The sequence below is a fragment of the Asterias rubens genome, chromosome 5 (assembly GCF_902459465.1).
Source record: "Asterias rubens chromosome 5, eAstRub1.3, whole genome shotgun sequence".
In the NCBI taxonomy this organism is placed as follows: domain Eukaryota; kingdom Metazoa; phylum Echinodermata; class Asteroidea; order Forcipulatida; family Asteriidae; genus Asterias; species Asterias rubens.
Window position 1 is genome coordinate 17,832,640 of NC_047066.1, and position 20,719 is coordinate 17,853,358.

The 20,719-nt window shown below is 37.8% G+C and overlaps 2 protein-coding genes across 2 annotated transcripts; one reads left to right on the plus strand and one right to left on the minus strand.

The window, feature by feature from the left end:
- Nucleotides 1–543: 543 nt before the first annotated feature.
- Nucleotides 544–5,210, plus strand: LOC117289988 (elongin-B-like). The gene is made up of 3 exons (XM_033771191.1): nt 544–649; nt 2,777–3,020; nt 4,063–5,210. Exons 1-3 carry the CDS (start codon nt 647–649, stop codon nt 4,182–4,184), a joined length of 369 nt encoding a protein of 122 aa, XP_033627082.1. The 5' UTR covers nt 544–646; the 3' UTR covers nt 4,185–5,210.
- Nucleotides 5,211–13,476: 8,266 nt separating this feature from the next.
- LOC117289989 (glycolipid transfer protein-like) lies at nt 13,477–20,650 on the minus strand. Its single transcript, XM_033771192.1, has 5 exons — nt 20,452–20,650; nt 19,120–19,178; nt 17,288–17,418; nt 16,347–16,488; nt 13,477–15,019 (listed from the first exon to the last, which is right to left on the minus strand). The coding sequence occupies exons 1-5, from the start codon at nt 20,561–20,563 to the stop codon at nt 14,852–14,854; spliced, it is 612 nt and encodes a 203-aa protein (XP_033627083.1). The 5' UTR covers nt 20,564–20,650; the 3' UTR covers nt 13,477–14,851.
- Nucleotides 20,651–20,719: the final 69 nt, after the last annotated feature.

The following is a 20,719-nucleotide window of genomic DNA, read 5'->3' on the forward strand; positions in this document are numbered from 1 at the left end:
GTTACAAGAGGGCGCGCTTTGCGCTTTCATCAATTTGACCTTTGTGCTCAAACGGCCTCGTTCTAATTTTTCTGATCAAGTTAAAATATACATAAACACCAATAAAATAAAATAAGCTATTTTTGAGAAAAGCTCTAACTGGCAAACTACGTCAATTGCTTATCACATTGATAAAAACTAAATTTAATACGCTTACTTTTGTCAGAATTTTGTTTTATTTGTATAATTTTATTTTTTTCACCTTCTGGCTCATTTTTTTTGTTTTTTTTTGCTTTCCTATGCGAAGTATGTCATAAATAAATGAACCTAAAATTTATTTTTTTCACCTTCTGGCTCATTTTTTTTGTTTTTTTTTGCTTTCCTATGCGAAGTATGTCATAAATAAATGAGTTCATGCGTTCGCCCGTCAATGTCCTCGGATATAAAACTACACTGTACACAACTAACGCTCTAAATCAAAGCGGGCGCCCTTTGTTGCAACCTCGTGCACAAAGTATCAATCTCATGATGATGATATTGTACTTACTCAAAACTACCTGGAGAAAAGGTTGACGTATTTCTTTGGTAATGCGGTCTAGGTAACAAGTTCTGAGAGAGACAGAGAAAAGATAGTTATTTGTCTGCTGGAAAAGTGACTACATTTACAATGGTAAGATACGCTTTTGGGTTATAAATCGAACAAGTGTTTATTTTGTTGTGTTATTGTAAAGGTTGAGCTGAGTTTTGATTTTGATTTTTTGTTCAAGGACCTTTCCAAGTGGAGTTATTTAATTAATTTAAACATGTTTTACTTCACTAGTGATTATTTATTTGGTTTTAAAAATAAAAGACTGATCACTTCCATATCCGTTTCCATTTCCATTTTCAACTTCCCAAAAGTCCACTTTCCATACCCATTCTTTCATAATCATAGCCTAGTGAGGTGTACATGACGTAACAATGATTCAATCTGAGTGACAGACCCTAATGCAAACCCCACATCTCTGTTGTCTGATTGAAGTGACCAGCAGCTGAGTCACTTCAAGTTTGGGTCCTACTACTTGCTGCAACTCGCCGTCAACTCACTTGCGCCGTCAACTCGCCGTCAACTCCTCCAATATACATTTAAAATCCACAAAAGAAGCATATAACTGTAAAGTATCAGCTCAAAGAGCATTCGCGAAAGTTTTAGGTCATATTTCGGAATAAAAATTGAGTTTTTTTCTTGTGAAAAAAAATTCTGGAAGCCGAAAAACTGTCGACCGCCATCTTGCTTTTTCACAATGATTAGTCTTGGCCCAAGATGTCAATGATTGGTACTTTTTTTTTATCAACACAAAGTCGTTTTTGTGAATGAATTTGTACCGAAAACCATGAGAAATATGTAGTTTAGCCCAGACTTAACACTTCCGTGCCCCCTTTTTATAGATTTTTCATGTAAATTTAATGAGTTGACGGCGCGAAAATGAGTTGACGGCGAGTTTTTTTGTGTAATTTTGTGAATGTCCTTTGTAAATTTAATGTAAATGTGAAGTTAATAAATATGTACAAGTTAGTGTCCGCCAAGGTCGTAAGGACAACATCTTCTGCCCATCATGATCCATTTTATATTGTTTAAAAATATTAAAATCAAACAATCTCGCAATCGTCTAAATGGCTCCTTGGTCCCTACAAAGTAATAATAATTGGTTTGATTTGTTTTCATTTCATAATCAGCTGATCACAAAATAATCATATAAGATGATACAGAAATCCTGAATAAGTACGAGGTATGAAGTGTCTTGTAAGTTAAGAAGGTACAAAGTCGATACAGAAATCCTGAATTAGTACGAGGTATGAAGTCTCTTGTAAGAAGGTACGAAGTGTCTTGTAAGAAGTTACGAAGTGTTCAAGGTAGATGTAAGGTATCCATTGACTGGAAATCTGCTTCTTCTGAAAAAGTTTTCTGTCCAAGCAAATTGTTAAAGTCACCTGGAAATAGATATTTTTTCTTCAAACATTTATTTTGAGTATTATGTTTCTGAACAATAAAATAATTGTTTGAGGATTTGTTTGTGACGATTTATATGTAAAAGAAAAAGAAAAAAGTTGTGTGGGGGTGACTCCGCCTACCCCTTTTGTGACGTCAATCGAGGCAGACTTTGCCTCGATTGAACATCGAACACACGTACGTGCAAGTACATTCAAGTCCTAGTCGTGAGTTAGTAAATTTCAAAAAAGTTTTTTTCTTGCATTTTTCCGGCAATGTCGACCGGTGTATTGCTGCTGGATGCAGCAAAACAACTAAAGATGGGGTCAGTTTGCAAGTCTTTTCCAGCGTTGTGCAGCAAACACTTCGAGCCGCCGTGCTTCGAGAATCCGGAATACACTACTCATTTTGACATGACGAGAAAAGTTCTTTTCTAAAACATGAGGCCATCCCAACAATTTTTCCAGCTAGTGGGGAAGTCGAACAAATTTTTTTAAACCTTAGTAAGTTGTTTATTCATATTCCACTCATCAAAACACATATTTTAGTGACAAAAGCTTTATTTTGACAAAATACCACTTCCAGGTGACTTTAAATAGTGACAGCTTTTTGAAAGAAATCTTAGCACTAGCAGTAAGCTACATATCATTTGGATTAGGATTAGTTTCTGTATGACGCCACCACTATTTCACTCATTTTACAAAAAGGGATATCTCATTGAGGTAAAATAGATACTTTATTATTCCATATCAACTGAAAAAGTGGGGGCGCCATATGGAAACTTTTCCCATCATTTTGTTCATTTGTGTTTGTGTCTCTTTCTTGAAGGACGTCTTCCTCATGATAAGACGGCAGAAGATGACGATCTTCACCGATGCCAAAGAGACGAGTACTGTCCATGAACTGAAGAAAATCATTGAAGGTATCACAAAGAGATCACCAGATGAGCAGAAATTATTCAGGGAGAAGGAGGAACTAGACAACACTAAGACCCTCGGAGACTGTGGACTCACGAATAACACAGCAAAAGCACAGGCCCCAGCAATGCTTGGCTTGACTTTCAAGCTTGATGGTAAGCTGAAACTACTTAATAAATGGCTTAATTCCTGGTTAATCTGACAAATTATAAAAGTCTGTAGATTTGAAGGTCTGGAATTGGGGATTATTGGATAATCCCAAAGTGCCTTTTGTCTGTTTATATACTTGGCCCTAAAAGCATGTTGAGTGCATGCAACGTTCACACTACAAAGTGAGCTATGTTCCAAATTTGTCAACATGTCCACCGTTGTTAAACTCGCCCAACACAGAATGTTAAGGGCAAGTTATCGGTAAAACCACTTCGCACAAATGGAAACTCTTTATATAACTTCAGTTCTTTCTCAGCTTCCTAGGGAAAGTATACAACCGAGCTGCTGTTACCCTCTGAAGGTTTTTTTTTATACACGGTATCAACCTCTACCCTCGCAGGTACCCATTTATACCTCTGGGTGAAGAGAAGCATTTATAGTGTCATGACCGGGATTCAAACCCACACTCTTGAATTCGATGCTCTAAACAACTGGGACATCTTCTCTATGTCTACTTCTTCTCCATGTCTGTAGTCACCACTCCATCTATAACTTTGTAGAAGTGTTGTGTTAAGAGCACCGAATTCAAACTCTGGTGTTTCTGATCAGCAGAGTGTGGGTTCGAATCCCCAGCCATGACACTTGTGTCCTTAAGCAAGACACTTAACCATTGCTTCGTCCTTCGGATGGGACGTAAAGTCATTGGTCACATGTGTTGTGTAACGCATGTAAAACAACCCAGTGCACTTATCGCAAAGAGAAGGGGGTTCGCCCTGGTGTTCCTGGCTGCTGCTGCTGTATGCGCCGCAGCACCTTGTAATTGTAAAAGGTGCTTCATAATTGGGTCTCAGAACTCATCACTGCAATAACCTATCTTTCTGAAAGTTTATATGTACTCAGCGCCTTGAGTATCTTATTTGGGTGATACGTGCGCCATATTAGACTTTGATATTAGAACATTACCTCTCCTGCAGGCAAGGTGACCAGCCACCCTTGTTTTACTGTCCTAATGGAAGCTAACCCAAGTTTTGCCTTTTCTTTGCCAAGGTGACACCGATGAGTTTGAGTCGCTAGACCCAGTACCATACTCCAATCCTCCTGAGCTACCAGACGTTATGAAGCCTACAGATTCTAGCACAACAAACACAGTGGAACAACCTGTATCATAGAGCCCCAATGAAAAGATAGTATCCTACGAAGAGGACCTAGGTCTTTATATCAACACAGCTATACATGTATATGATAACATTCTATCTAGTAGCATGTAGTGTAAGATTGTTTGGCAAAATCAATTTCCACCAGATGCATATTTGATTGCATTATTTTATTCCTCAAGTAAATTTGATCATTTGGTTTTATAAATGATCAATGCACCATTGAAGAGATCTGGAATGTTATTATTCATGAAGTAAAAAGTAAAGGTTATTTGATGAACTCAAAAATGCATTAAATAGATATCAACTTTCATGAAGGAAAACAGCTGTTGATAAAATTGTTGAAGGGATCCCTTGAAGTTAGCTTGTACCTGCGCCTTGAACACCCAGCAGGGTGGATATGTGCGCATTACAAGTCTTATTATTATTATTATTATTACCATAATCCATGTATACATGAAGGTTTTAGCTCCAGCATCATTGCTGTAGCAGATATTCCCCTAAATAAACCGTATTGAATATGACATCACCGTTCAAATATTTGCCCTACAAGATGGCGTCTGCGAGCGTGTGCGTGTGTGCGTGCTTGAGCCGTGGAAATCAAACCGGAAATGCTGCGTGCTGCGTGTTTCTTTGATGTACGCATTTAGACGCTCATACGGTTTGACCTACAAGATGGCGACTTTTATAGCAGCAAAGGGGTTATTCAATACGGTCTATAACTTGATCTGCTAAGCATTTATTTTGTATTGAGTCTGTTATCGGCAATGCATGATTTTTTGGCATGAAATTATAGAACTGTATGTATTGACGAGAGGGCTAACTCTTGACTCCTCATGCAAACATTATTGAAGCCTCCTTGATGCGATAACGTTAGAGGCATGAGCATGTCGTAGAACTAGCATTGTGTTGAAACTGTGAATGAGGGTTTGGGCTACATATGTATGCATAAGTACACACATTCTGAAGTGTATTAATTTTGGTTTTTTACCCATACACCGATGTGTGTTAGCACTGTATACTCAGTACTTTCCCAAGTCCTGTGAAAAAAATATCACAGGCATGTTACTCGGGTGGGATTCGAACCCACGACCCTTGCAATTCTAGAGCAGTGTCTTACCAACTAGACTTCCGAGGTTGCCCGGCAGCTAGAGGCAGTTCGAATCCTATGTCAATTCTAGAGCAGAATTCTGAAGTGTGTTCTATCTACACACTTTGTAACACACAAACATGGATGTGCACACACAGCTTCAAAAGACGGGTCAAGTTACCTCTCTAGTCAATATGAACATATATGTCTCTGCGTAAAATATACTTCTCCTAAGCGGGTTTGATTCTGTGCTGAAAAAGAGGTGTGCTTTTGGCTGTAAAAAAAAACCTTTCCTGTTTTTGGTTTAATTTTATTGGACTGGAGATTTCGTATTATTAATATTTTGGTTTTATTTCGGGGGGGGGGGGGGGGGCTGATGTAAATTAATGGTTAGTGAGGTTTGTGTGTGGCCCTAAAGCATTAATTTGTTTCCCTATCGCAACATTTTTGTATAAAATATCAGATACCACAGTGCAGTATGTTTGCTTGTACATGTGTATTTGTACAGTTGTACATTTATGTAATTTTTATGATTTGACAAAATTTACTTGGATTTACACTTACATGTAGTTGGAATAATTCAACAATGCCTAAAACACCCACTGGCCCGAGTCCAGTGAATTTTGCACTGGGTCAATAACTTGGTCTGTGCTCTAAACAAATACGCACTCCTAACTTATTCCGATTAATTCTGTATTGGCTAGTTTTCCTATTATAAACACTCTCATTCAGCAAGTAACTACATAATCGAAGAAGAAATACAGTGTTTTTGGTCTTCTTGTCCAATCAGTAAAAGCTGCTTGCTTTGTTATCTCGTACAGAATCTTAAAATGTTATCCCTTCTCTAGTTATAATGTAATTTTTGCAATGAAGCTTTTTGTTACCATCAGCCAAGCTTTGTGTAGTGGTAAATCACAGCAGTTCATATCCTAAATAAGGCACCTATTTATTTCTTCATGGGTCTCACAAGCCCTAAAATTATAACCTTGAATCCTGATGCAAGAATTATCGTTTCATATTAAAATGATTTTAAGTATTCCCTCACATTTAGACATAAATGAAACTTGTTTTAGGGTTTCATTTATTGTCATCTATCAGGGGGAAGGGGGATATTGTTGGACTGGCCAGGCCAGTTTTGATGGTGACTCCAGCCCTATAGGAAGTGTCTCTATTTGAGCAGCATGAAGGGGTAGGGGTGGGGGTTGCAGCACCGCCTGTAGGGGTATGTAGACCCACTAAGGGCTGCAATGACTCATTTGAAACACCTTTTTTCCCCAAAACTATTGTTTGCAATTTGAAAACCTTTTTTTCCTGGTCACTTTGCCTTTGTCGAGACCTTTTATTTTAATACAATTGCACCTTTCACAAATTGTTCATTTCCTATTTATTTGTTATTGTTATTTGTTTTTTTTGTTAGTTTCACTGTTAAGATTTTTGATCTATAAAACATTGTATATAATACAATTAGATTGTCGTGATGGCCCATGCTTTGAATCAAAAGAAAAAGTACTTATACATTGTAGGTTTTTTTTCTTCGGTGGCTGAGGTGTTGTTAGTCTTGAAATTTAAGAAGACTGCTTAAGGCCGTGTTCGTTATTTGAGTTTGGCTACAGCTAGATCAGTGCGTCTGCCAGTGTTGAAGAATAGGCAGATGTGTGCGATCTAGCCGTAGCTGAACCCGAAGTCACAGTTTCGGACACGGCCTTAAGTTTGTTTTTCTTCAGTCTTAACAAAATTACAACCAGAATCGTATAAAAAAGTCTCAAATACTTGTATGAGGTGTTCCTTGGTAAAAGCACTAATCGCATACAATTATATTATTTCTTTTGGTTTTATCCATTAGATACACAGAAGAGAAATGCCTGGATTGATTGCAGGAAAATGTCCCCCCAAAGGCTTTCTGTGCCCAATTTCATGGCTCTTTCTTACTGTAAAGCAAACCGATGCTTACAGAAGCAGGGAATCCACGCTTACGTAAAGCAGATTTCACATAATTTTATAAGCAGGGAATGCGTACGAATGTGCAGATATTTGGTGGTGAGCAGAGCTATGAAATTGGGCCCTCATTATTCACCCAATTCACCTAATGTCATCATCATTAGAGCCAGTTTTCAGAACCAACACTCCTTCATATGAGATTTTACTAATGGTTGTACCCGCAAGTTTAATTTATAGTTACTCTTATTCTCCACACCGTGCAAAGCTTCAAACAGTATTTACAATAATCTTTGTATTACCATTTTGGGAGTCAATTTCCCTGTGTATGTGCAGTATACTGCACATTTTAGGTGACATGGCATTAACAAGATTATGAGCATGGCATCATCAGTAGCCACATAAAGGGTGTAAAGGCTCAATACATAATATCATTTATTGTAAAGGAACATCTTTATTGAGCCAATGAGCAGCAAACAACGAACCTATGATTGAACATTTTACAATTTTGAGGAAGCAGTTTTGCCATCGTCCCTTTAGTCTACTTTGTCTTTTTCGATGTTTAATGTAGTGTATGAATGTATTAATAGTAGATCGTAATGTAGCACCATTTTTAACAATGTTTATTATTAAACTTGCTAAATGAATATTAATTTAAAACATTGATTTGAGTTTGTATGTTTTTGTTGTTGTAATGTGAGTAGTGAAGACTGCAGTAAGTTACCCTTCTACCATGTGATAATTCAGTTTCACCCTAGTTGGAATAGATTCACTGTGCCTGAAATTGATACAATGTGGTGAATCACAATGTACACAGTCAACCCTCCTACTGTCATACCATTCAATACCGTCTACACAGGTTTGAATGATAGATGTACTACACCAGCCTGCAATGATATCATGTGGTGAATGCATCAACAGAGTTCACAGTCCACCCTCCTACTCTCTGACAATTCATGTCTTTAAAGACACTGGACACCTTCAGTAATTGTCATAGACCAGTCTTCTCGCTTGGTGTATCTCAACATATGCACAAAATAACAAAAAACCTGAAAATTTGAAGTACATGTAGCGAGCTAATAATGGAAGAAAAACACCCTTGTCCCACGAAGTTGTGTGCTTTCAGATGCTTATATACAAAGTTTCAAAATCAAATTCAAATATTTTAGCGAGAAAAAACTTATTTCTCGAAAAATGACATTACTTCCGAGGGACCTGTTTCTCAAAATGTTTTATAGTATAAATTCTTCATTGATCGCTAACAAATATGCTAACAATTATTTTGAGCAATTACCAATAGTATTCATGCCTTTAATGATAGATTCACTATGCCATGCTGCAATATGATAGATGTACATGTACGTGGTAAACGCATCTACACAGTGAACAAGTATGTAGTTCTGAGCATGATCACTCCACCACATGAAATCTTTGCAGTTAAATGTTTGATCAACTCACTAGCAAATACCAATGAAAGTAGGAGCGTTTGGCTTCAGACTTGCAACCCCACCCCTCAAACAAAGGTAAAATTGTAAAATTGGGAGACCATCAACAATAGGGCTAGGCAGGGCCCAATTTCATAGCGCTGCTAAGCACACAAACTTACTTAGCATGAAAATTCTTCCTTGATAAAAACAGGATTACCAACCATATTTCCATTTGTTGCATATTGCTTGTTACTTGTATTCAGCTGTTGTTTGTTTATCCTCCATAACACGTGGAAATTTGGTTGGTAATTCTGTTTTTATCGAGGCCACAGTTTCATGCTAAGCAAATTTGTGTGTGTTTCGCAGCGCTATGAAATTGGCCCCAAGTCAGTTTGTTAAGCGCTAGTGTGGCAGGACATTATGTCCTCTAGCCCATTCTAATTTCCCATATGGGGGACATAATCTCCAGCGTACAAAATTCCCTGGGACACTGGCACGTTAATCTGGAGGTCGAAGGTTCAAACCCTGTTATAGTCAATTTTTCTTTGTTCACCCCATACTTCTAAGCAAAGTGTGTCATCACAATACAAATCACCAAGTGGTATTGAAAACTCATTCTATGGTGGATCTTAGTGCATTGTGAAATGAAGTCACAAAGAAGTTTAGTTTTGCGACTAAATTTACTGACTAATATTTTCCAATACAAGCTTTATGGAATTGACCAATGCATTGACATGTTGGGTATCTTTAATAAACAGAAAATTAAAACAAAGCAAACAGTAAATAACTAGTTAAATCTAGAGTTGTTTATTAAATTGCCCCAGCCAGCACAGATTAAAACATAATATGCAAATCTGTAAACATCTTAACTTACAATCTTTCAAGCACATTTTTGAATACATAAAAAATAACTACATTGTATAAAAACATTTTATTAAGGTTTTATTATTACACAGCTACACCATCATAGAACAAACTATCTGATAATTTTTAAAGCATGATTTAGTAATATAAAATAAATTGCATTGATACAAATTTCTCAGAAATCTTGATCGGGACTTTTGCACACACAGTTAATTATTAAAAATGTAATCCACTCATTTTATAAAAAGTTACCCATCTAAAAAAACGAATGGCACTCCGCACTTTATGCTAGACTTGTAGCCAAGTCTCCCTGGTTGTGGGGTAATGATTCAGGTCTCTGCGACAGAATACTGCCCTCGCACGAAGCTGCTGGCTGCCGACTACTCCCCCAATGAGACTGCCCAGAGCGAGAGCAGTAGTCTTGCGAGAAAATAGCAAGTGTCGCGGGAAGCTCGTTACTCATTGGGTGCGTTCGTTTAGCTTCCCTGGGTCGACCCCGGTCTGCCCCGGTACGTTCGAATAGCTTTGACGGGGCTCACCCGGGTCAGCCCCCAGTGCCCTGCTTGTGGAGTGGGTCACTTGGGGGTGACCTGAGGTGCATGCCGTCACCACGAGAGGGCGAGTGTGATCGTTTGATTAGCTCTTGTCAGGGGCTCACCCGAGTGAGCACTGCGGTGTTGACCCAGGGAAGCTAAACAAACGTACCCAGTATTTAGGAGTAGGATGCCCATATCAACAATTTAGCACCAGCCGCAGCCGTAAAATTGGACGTGTCATAGCCTTGCTCAAGGCAGTCCAATTATTCACTCCGTAAAAAGACCACCGCTGTACAAAACCCACCCGCATACAGTGTGTGTAATGTGTGTAACCGCATCACACGACACGACGCCCCATACACATCCGCATGAGCTGGCCGCATGAGTTATCCGCATGCGCAGGCCGTGCGGTTAGTGTTACGAGTGCGGATGACTTGTGCACAGTAGTCGTACGATGGGTGTTCAGCGATGTGACCGTGTATACGGGTGGGTCGTGCGGTGTATTTACACACACTACGCACAGTCTGTACGGATGGGTTTACAACAGCGTCTTTTTCGGAGTGAATAATGCCACTGCCTTGAGCAGACATGGCAAGACTGATTATTTGCCTTTGAGTTACATGTGTCAAAGTTCACACACCAACTGTTTATATTTGAGTTAAAATGTCCATTTTCATGTAGATGACATACATGTAATGCATGAAAGATAAAACAAATTATCAAAGCACTGATGAAAAAATAGCCTTAATATAAACAGTGGACAAACTGTCCACAATCATGGAGCCCAGACAGCTTCATCAATACAGCACTATGTGCTAACCACACTCAATTGTGTTTACATTAGAACTTCAACAAAGTTGGGCTAGTTATAAGTTCTACCCATTCAACCATGTGCAAAAAACACAATTTACTCTGCACTTTCCATGACTTCTGTGAAAAAAAAGTCAACGGTTGGGATTTGAACTAACAACATTTGCCATTCAAGAGCAGATATCTTACCACTCCATTGAAACTGCCCGGTACAACTTTAATAACGGATAAAAACCCTGTACATGTATATGTATAAGTACCAAGGTTTCGTTTGGAAAGGAATAAATTTGATTTGGCTGTGCAGATTCTTCCTACAAGGTGGTATTAAATCCATCAAAACCAAGCAAAACCAGGGGAAAGATTCTATTCTTCTGATAGTGAATCAGAGATTATTATATAGGAATCGCCAGAGCAAAAAAACAGCTCTCAAAACAATTTCTAATGAATCTGGGAATGGTTTTTGAAACATCTCTAACTACAGAAAAGCATGGAATGTTCACAGTGTGAGCACCAGTAATAAACACCTAGTGGATTTGGTTGCATAATTCCTTCCCTGCTTAACAGAAACTGTTATTATAATAAGTATGCCTTAGGTGAGCACCTTACAGGCAGTGGACACTATTGGTAATTGTCAAAGAATAGCCTTCATAGTTGGTGTATCTCAACATATGCATAACAAACCTGTGAAAATTTGCGCTCAATCGGTCATAGAACTTGCGAGATACATGTATGAATGAAAGAAAAAAACATTCTTGTCACACGAAGGTGTGTGCGTTTAGATGGTTGATTTCGAGACCTCAAGTTCTAAATCTGAGGTCTCGAAATCAAATTCGTGGAAAATTACTTCTTTCTCAAAAACTATGGCACTTCAGAGGGTGCCGTTTCTCACAATGTTTTATACCATCAACCTCTCCCCATTACTCGTCACCAAGAAAGGTTTTATGGTAATAATTATTTTGAGTAATTACCAATAGTGTCCACTGCCTTTAAATGTCATTGTTCTGCATTTTGCTTTTAAAAGCGAAAGTGACATGATTAGGTGAAACATGCATAAAAATTACCATATGGTACGCATCCTGATTTCATGTAAATTAGTGCATAACAGTATTAAGGTTCAAAAGTTCATTATTTTAAAAATAATTTAACACATCTATAGAGATAAAGGCCTGAAAATTAGACTTGAACTTAAGCCATGCATTATCTCTTAATATCAAGGTCTGTTGTTAACAATTAACGTAATCAGGGCCAAGTTTTATAGCTCTGCTTACCGCCAAATTCTGCGCTTACCAACACCATTCTGCATGCGCCAAAGTAAAATGGAGTACCACACCCACAAGCCAAATTTCCCCGCTTACCCATGAAATATGCTTGACAGACTTCCCTGCTTCCGCAAGTGCTGAGTCTTTGCCTGGTAAGCAGAGCCATGAAATTGGTCTCAGGTTATTTCATAACACTTAAGCCAGGTCCATACTCCCTGCAATTGCGATACCAAATTTGACATCACAAATTTGCAACGAATAATTCATACAAGTTGCTCAACTCCTACGATACATTCGCAGCGAAAACAGATGTGACGTCAAATATCGGATGGCATTGCAGAAAGTATGAACCAGGCTTGACTGTTCAAAAGAGTTCTGTAAAATGTGCGCTTGAACTATCCTCTTTAACGGTCAAAATTTAGTGTTACAGCTGCCAATTTTTCAAAAAGAACATTAACACTAATATAAAACAAAATTTAAAAAGGCAATTACATTCAAAATCAAATTAATCCCTAAAATAGTGATGGCCGAATGCATATTTTCCTTCCTAACTTTCCCCCTGTGTTTATTTTGCTTAACAATTAACTGACCTTCAACTAACACTCTAAAGTAGATTGTGTTTGATAGTGAGAGTCCAAGTTAAATGCATAACTTCCACCAGACTTTAACAAAAAACACTTTCGTATTAGTCCTTGCGTAATTATACACTCATAATTATTACATGCAAATTTAACATACTATTAAATTATTAAATTATTGCTTATTTACAATTCAGTCCTGTATATTTAAAATAAAAATGACATTCATACCGCACATTTTCAATACAAAAACAATCAAAAGCCCCTTACAACAAAAATGATTACGATGAACTAAAACATTGACATTTATATGACATTCATAAATACCTCAGACAGTTTCGCTATTCCTATTGGTGGAGAGCGCGTCACGTGGGTGTGTATAAAACTTTGTTTATGACCGGTAAAAAGTGTTAATTCATGGGCGTGACACGCGACCTTGCACCTGTTCTTTTAGGACAGTTTCTTCATTCCTATTGGTCGAGAGCAACGGCTGAAACGGCTGTGCCACATCACGCGATACGCGCGACACGCACAGCATTCCCTTATAAGGAGTTGTTTACCCGAGGGCGGCGGAGGGCTTTACCATTTCATAGCTGGAGGGGTGTTGTGTTGAAAGAAATCATTTAACAATTATAATTTTTGCATTTAATTTACTTTTTGACCAAAAAGTGATGATGTTTTTGACCGAAAAGGTATTTATGAATGGGAATCAAAGTGTGTTGAATAGGTTTTCAACTAGTGGTTTAAACCCGCCGAGGTTCTTTATAATTTACCTCGACTTTGTCTCGGTAAAATTATCAAGAACCAGGCCTCGTTGGGATTAAACCACTAGTTGAAAACCTGTTCACCACACATTGATTCCCTTATTTATATGACTGTAAGGTCCACGGATCATGTTTAAAGCAGAACCAAGTTCTTAAAGGCAACCATGTTTGACACTGCAATGATGTTTTCGTGTTTTTTATATACTACAGTACAATGAGTCACATTTGCTGTGTCGGATTGGTAATAGTTTTGTTGAAGCAAAGTTCTAGTTTTCACTAGACCAAGTCCGTACCATGTAGCAACTTCAGTTGATTTTTCACTGTATTCAGTAAATCACAATTCTTGAGTTGGGGACCTCTTCTTATCTTCAGTTTCATGTAAAGTGTACCTTGAGAATTTCTTTAGCGCAAGATTATAACAGAATAAAGAGAACCCTGAAGACATTTAACTCAAAATGGAGAAAAATTTTACTTTTTTGATTTTCACATTCAATTGTTAAATCTCATGACACAGTTAAACTCAGCTGCTGTGCTGAAGGTAGCAGGGAACCGGTAGAAAAATTACAAATCACACAGAATCTGGTTTGTTCCCTTCTTTTGCTTGGCAATGAGTTTCTTACTTGGCACATAGGTGTGTTATAGATGTTCCCCTTGGTTTGTCAATAATTATTGTTAAAGTCAATTGGCCATTATTATTAGTAATCATTCATAAAGCTTTTCTAGGATAAAATTTGTGAAAAGGTTGCGGACAAAAAAGTTTGCTGCACCAATGGTTGTTTCATCTTTATTTATAGTTGAGTCTGGCCCAAATAACCAATAGGCTCAAGTTTCAACATGCCCGTCTGTTTAGTTGTTGGGAAAATAGCTGAAGTTTGGCCTAACAAAACGAACTTCATTAATTTTGCCTTGTTTAGTGGTAGTCTAAAAGCGTCTTTTTGAAAAGGGTGCAGGGAACAAAAATCAAGAAATAGAAGATCCTACAAGTTACTTAACATGTGATGGTGGTTCAGAGTTTTCTGAAAAACTTGTCTTTGTTATGTTTCTGTTTTATTGGAAGTTTATAACACAGGCTAAAAGTATAACATTTTATATATTTTAACTTGTATAAATAACTTTACATTCACACATCAACCACAAGAAAAGATTTGTTAAGGAAAGTAAAAAAAGTAAAAGTAAAATCTGCCCCAAGACACTATGGCTCATCATGCCGATGGCCGAGAGTAGTTTGATTCTCCCTGGACAGGATACCAGTCTATTGCGTGTTACTCCCAGCTCAAACTGGTACCCATTTTGTACTCCTGGGTGGGGAAAAGCAATTATGATCAAGTGCCTTGCTCAAGGGCACAAGTGTCGCATCTGACCAAGGAACCATGAGCCTATATATATTAAATATGTTAGTGTTTTTTAAAAAGATAAATATTATTTTGGATCCAGTCCGTTAAATACAAAGAGTTCTACAATAGTGTTCACCTGATCTTGAAGACACAGCTGGTATTCTTGTACATCTTGAACCACAACATCGTCTGGTTCCCCGTTCGATAAGCTCTTGAGGAGATCAGTGTAATAAGGAGCTGCATGGAAAGCCACCTGAAACAACAGAGTAGAAATTATCAAATACTACTTGGTTTTACTTTTACACCGATGTGTGACAGCACTGTTTACTCAGTACTTTCCAGAGTTCTGTGAAAACAATCACAGGACTATAACTCAAGTGGGGTTCAAATCCACGACCTTTGCCAATCTAGAGCAGATGTCTTACCAAGTAGACTACCAGGCCTCAACCTTCAGAGGGGCAAGGCCACTTGGCCTTAAAAGCTCCAAAAAAGAAAGGGGCACCAAGGCCAACTGAAAAATATTAAGAAAATTAATTCCCTGCATTCTAATCTGAAGAAAAAAGATCAATTAGTCTCTGGCTCACCACTACCCCAACTCTGCGAGACAAACGAGCCCCAGTCCCCCACGCCAACAACCCACCAACAACCCGGAGGCTCAGCTAAATCCAATGATTTGGAAAAATAAAATTGTAAAATGTTTTTCATAAATATGATTATGAAAATTAAAAATGAACCCCTACCCCCTTAGCACAAAATAATTGGCCTAGCATTTTTGTTAAACTTGTAAGTTGTATTGTGCATGCCGGCGTTTATGCCAAGCTAGACTGCGCTAAATAATATTATAAATACTATAGAAATGTAAACAACACCCCCTAATTAAAAAACGCTTCATAAGTTGGCACTTTGCAGCCACTCCAGCCCTTTCGCCGTCCTGCTTATTTTTGCATCTTTTGTGGGATGACATGCTGATCAATAATGAGATTGATGGAGTATGATGATTTCCAAAATTAGGGCTCTGCCATTACCTCCATAATCCGATTTTGAAGTTTTACAATTCCACGCTTGTTTTATGTTGTGTGTACACAAACATGTGTTTGGCAATGAAAAAGAAAGTCGCAAGGCAGGCAGATCACTGGTAGTGGTGGGTCACAAACAATAATCCAGTACAAGCCTTGGACACCAGCGAAATAGCCAGGGAAAAAACATGGACTGTATCCTGCCCCGAGCAGACCACACTTAACTTTTGTACAGTGTTTTTCAGTTTTCTATGGCAGTGTTTTGAAAAGAAAAAAGGAAATCAGCTGATCAGCTGAAAAGTTGCGTGCCTGTTTCATTATTATTGTGGTTTAGCTGCACGTTACACGAGCAAAAACCTGAACAAGAACGCCAGAAAAGTTTGTTGTAAAAATCTTGCGTTTTAAGCACACATGAAGTTACTACTTCTCACATCAGGTAGGTACCTGCAGAAGTCATATATGAACATGAAATAAGCCCTAGAAACGACACAATTTTCTGACGTTCACGTTTTACTCGCGTAACGTGCACCTAAACCTCCCTGATAACTCAAAGTTGATGTTTACCTCAACAAGGTTTTTCACCATCCAGTTATGATATACTTGCAGTGTGTCTTTGTATGCTTGTTTAAGGGATGGAACGATGCTGTTGTCCTTTATGTTGCCTGCCGCTAAGTTCTTCAGTATGTTGCATACAAAATTAAGAGCTCTGCAAACAAAAATATTGCCACAAGAATAACTTGAGAAAATGTCATCTTTTTCAACCTTTTTTTAGTTGATCAGTGTGCATCCATACTCTTTGTCAATTCTTTCCTTTCAAAAGTAAAAGTTTTTTTGACATCCCCTTCAGGTGATCCCCATGCTGCCACGTTCCAGGTTGTATCGTAACTTTGAGTGTGATCCCTGGCAACCCCAAACAAATTTGTTGTCAAAATTAGGGAGACCAACAACATGAATAGAGCTAGATAGTTGGTATAGTGCCGCGAGTTAATCCGGAGGTCGCAGGTTCCAATCCCACTTTAGCAAATTTGTCTTTGTTCATCCCAAAATTAGTTTAAAGGAACACGTTGCCTTGGATCAGTCGAGTTGGTCTTTGAAAAGCAATCTGTTATCGGTTGTTATAAAATGCATATGGGTAGAAAGATGTTGTAAAGGTAGAATACAATGATCTACACAAATATGCCTTGAAATTGCATTTTTTTTTTTACCTCGTCGACTAACACGGTCGGCCATTTATGGGAGTCAAATTTTTGACTCCCATAAATGGCCGACCGTGTTAGTTCGCGACGTAAAAGGAAAACCGTGCAATTGTGAGTGATACTTGTGTGGATCATTATATTCTACTTTTAAAACATCTTTCTAACCATATGCATTTCAAAACAAACAGTTTCAAACGCTTTTTATAGACCAACTCGTCCGATCCAAGGCAACGTGTTCCTTTAAATTTACCCGGTCAGTTAGCCCTTGTGGCGTATTACTTGAATCTTATAAAGGGTTAAGAATATTACCTGCTGAGCCATAGTAATGCTTCTGTTGTAGAACCACCTTTGAACGCAGTTCCATTGTTCACATCTACCTCAATGATATCTGCTAGAGTGGGATACTTAGCAGGATCTTCTGTATACCGTTTTCTCACCCTCTGGAAATATCAAGAACAATATAGTCATGGCCATTGAAATTGGGAAAAACATGATCTAGCTTCCTAAAGCACAACAGTTAGGTTGTGCTTTTCCTTAGGTAGTGTTGTAAACAGGTAGTGTTGAAAACAGGTACTGCTCACGTACTGTTGAAAACAGGTACCACTTAAAAACAGGTACTGCTTATGTACTGTTGAAAACAGGTACCACTTAAAAACAGGTACTGCTTATGTACTGTTGAAAACAGGTACCCGTTTTCACTGGTTGTTCCCTGCTCCCTAGGGCAGAAAGACTTGGTCTTATTTCTATTCAAGCAGCTCTAAAAAAAAAAATTGGTTCACAGCAAAATAGAAAAGCACGCCAGGGGTTTGATTCAGTGACCCCCGACCAGAAACAAGAAATCTTGCATAAAATTATTCACCAACCAAAACAATTTCCAAGACTGTCTAAGTAACCAGAAATGTTTGTTGGCAAAGTCACTAGTACATATATTTATTTAAACTGAATCACAGTCCCAAGTCATAACTATCGAGTCTGGGTCCAAAGTTGAGTCCAGGATGTTCCAGTCTGAGTAATAATTAGTCATTGTGATTCTAGTGGAGTCAAATTAACATAATATGAGAAAGTTAGACTGGATTTGAGTCATAACATTGCATACCAGCAATTTTAATTCAATAAAAAACAAGTACATTTGTACATGTATGTGTAAGTCCCCACACATACATAAACAGGTGCACAGTTTTTCATTGCCAGAATCAATGTGGGCATTTAGTGTCAAACACTGCTTAGACCCTGGTAGAAAATGTGTGCAGGTTAAAAAACACAATTGTGCTGGTCCCTGTACGTTTTAGTATTGTATGGCCTGGAACATCCTAAGCAACCTTCAACAATCTATGTGTATGTATAACTAAATTGATATGTTTTTAAATCACAGATCCACATGACTTTTGACACCAAATTCTAACAAATCTACTGCGGGGCAGTAGTGGGACACAGCCAGGACTATCACACAGGGCTAAGGTTACATCCCTGGCCACGTCCCCATTAATCTTCGGGCCAGGATTACACTTGATATACCATGCTTCTCTTTGGAACTCCTTGCCTGGTGCATGTTTCCCTTCATCCTATGATTTGCCATCTTTTAAAGGGTGTGTGTCCTTTTTGTTTTGTAGGACAAAAAACACAATGTCCACAGATTTACACTAAACTTACACAGTTTGAAGATAATGATAGTAGAAAGCTTCCCTGAAAATATTATGTGCTGAGGTGCTGTAGTTTTTGGAAAATGAGTTAAACAATGTCATAAAAATAAATTTGGTCTCATGAGACCAAAATTATTTTAAGCAATTATAAACGTATTTATATGACATTTTTTTACTCATTTCTAGAAAACTACAGCACCTCAGTAAGTAATATTTGAAGGGAAGCTTTCCACTATCATTATCTTCAAACCCTGTACATTAATGTAAATCTATGGACATTTTGAAACAGTACCCAAATCCTTTAGATGAACATAAATTCATACTTTCAGCTCCACCGAGTTACTACATTTCTATGTTTTCTTCCTTGTAGCCCTTAACCTAGAGTGGCTTTTTGCCTTGTTTTGAGCGAACTTGCATGGACATGAATGGACAAAAACGTCAAAAGATATGAATCAGTAAAGTAGCCAGCCTTTACAGACTAAGTATTATGAACATTTGTACCTTGATGTTTCCACTGATGTCTGACTTCACCATAGCAAATGCTGTAGAACCTAACATATCTGAACAACAAAAACAACGACAAAACATGAGAAAAGTTATAAATACATAGTTGCAATATTGTAATCCTTGATTCTCTAAGAGATTGTTGACTAGAACAAAATGAAACAATAATAATTTTTTTACAATAATATATCTTTAATTTTTTTTTCACACTTAAAATTGTGCAAGTAAAATGCTAGAAAGAGAAGTCAAAAGTATTTCTTTTTTGGCCGTTTTTGCCTGTGTCACGTGATACAGTTGACGTTGCTAATTTAGAGATGAGAAAAGATTTCTGTATCTCGTCACCACTTTTCACTCATTTTTACAAACAAATAGGAATATTAAATTTTTAGTTTGAGTAAATTAGAATTAGTATACTAATCTAATTTATTTCATACATAATGAACAGTGGTGGCAGGATACAAACATTTTTTTCGATGTTAATTTTTATGGGGGGGGGGGGAGAGAAAGCTTCAAGGGGGGGGGGGTGTTTTACTGTTATGCCCTGTGGTATCTCAATATTCTAATGAAGTAGCCACATGTCTTGAGGAAAAAAATACAACTTTTGTTTGAATGAGATTTTTGATTTATTATGCCAACCATTGTAGCTTCTGGATATTCAACAAAATACCAACCAATGAAAGTAATGAAAACATATGACATCACTCCAATGCCGTGCACTCATTACCACTGTAAATGGCGGACGATCTCTCGCAACATAAGACAAGACCAAAACTTTTAAGATTTCAACACACGATGAAGTGCAAATGACTTCTAAAAAGGTTGGATAGATGATTTAAAAAAATAATTATAGTTTTTGATTGTAAAAATTTTTCCCGTTATCCTATCGGAAACTCATGACACCAGGATAGGATACGTTCCCACTCCAACCAAATGGAGGAAGCAAGCTCAATCAAGTCGACAACCATGATCATATTCATAGCACTAAAACACAAAAAAAACTATTCTATTACTTGTTAAGCTAACAGTAGCAACCAGTAGGGAAAAATTCAGTGGTTTTGGAGTTAATTAAGCCTGCCCTCAACTCAAGCCTAACTAAATGGCGGATAAATTGGCGGCGATGTGCGGAAAATTATTCACCAGTAGCACCAGTGCACAATAACTACATGTATTTACTAAAAAATGCTCTACACACTGTAGTACTACAGCACAAGAGCTGGAGATAGAGTAGCACTAGCAGACTATCACTCAGTCAAGTGGTCAAGTGTGCAGCATAACCCGCATACATTGTTTGCATGCACAGCCACAGGAAAACCATGGAGCAGTACTCACCAAGCATAGGTAAAATTGATCCTGAACAAGCATCCAGAAAAATTAATGACTCTATTCTCTTGTCCTCAGGAATCGGAGCAAACTTATGCTCAAGGTTCTTATAAAAAGACATGTTTTATTTATAGGTGGAATGGTTAGAATGAACTTTAGTTTAGAGTTTCCACACACACATAAAGTGACACACAGCAGCTAAGGACGTCGTGGGGGCCGGCCGGGTTTTGTTCATGTCAATTCGAACTTTGACCTACAACTGGTACTCAAATTTACA

What these genes read in the sequence shown, in the direction of transcription:
- LOC117289988 (XM_033771191.1), top strand. An exon ending in CTTGACTTTCAAGCTTGATG is followed by an intron (nt 3,021 to 4,062) that starts GTAAGCTGAAAC and finishes TTCTTTGCCAAG; the next exon opens with GTGACACCGATGAGTTTGAG.
- LOC117289989 (XM_033771192.1), bottom strand. Translation starts at nt 20,563, where the DNA reads ATGTCTTTTTATAAGAACCTTGAGCATAAGTTTGCTCCGATTCCTGAG. An exon ending in ATCAATTTTACCTATGCTTG is followed by an intron (nt 19,179 to 20,451) that starts GTGAGTACTGCT and finishes TTTGTTGTTCAG; the next exon opens with ATATGTTAGGTTCTACAGCA. An exon ending in ACATCAGTGGAAACATCAAG is followed by an intron (nt 17,419 to 19,119) that starts GTACAAATGTTC and finishes TGATATTTCCAG; the next exon opens with AGGGTGAGAAAACGGTATAC.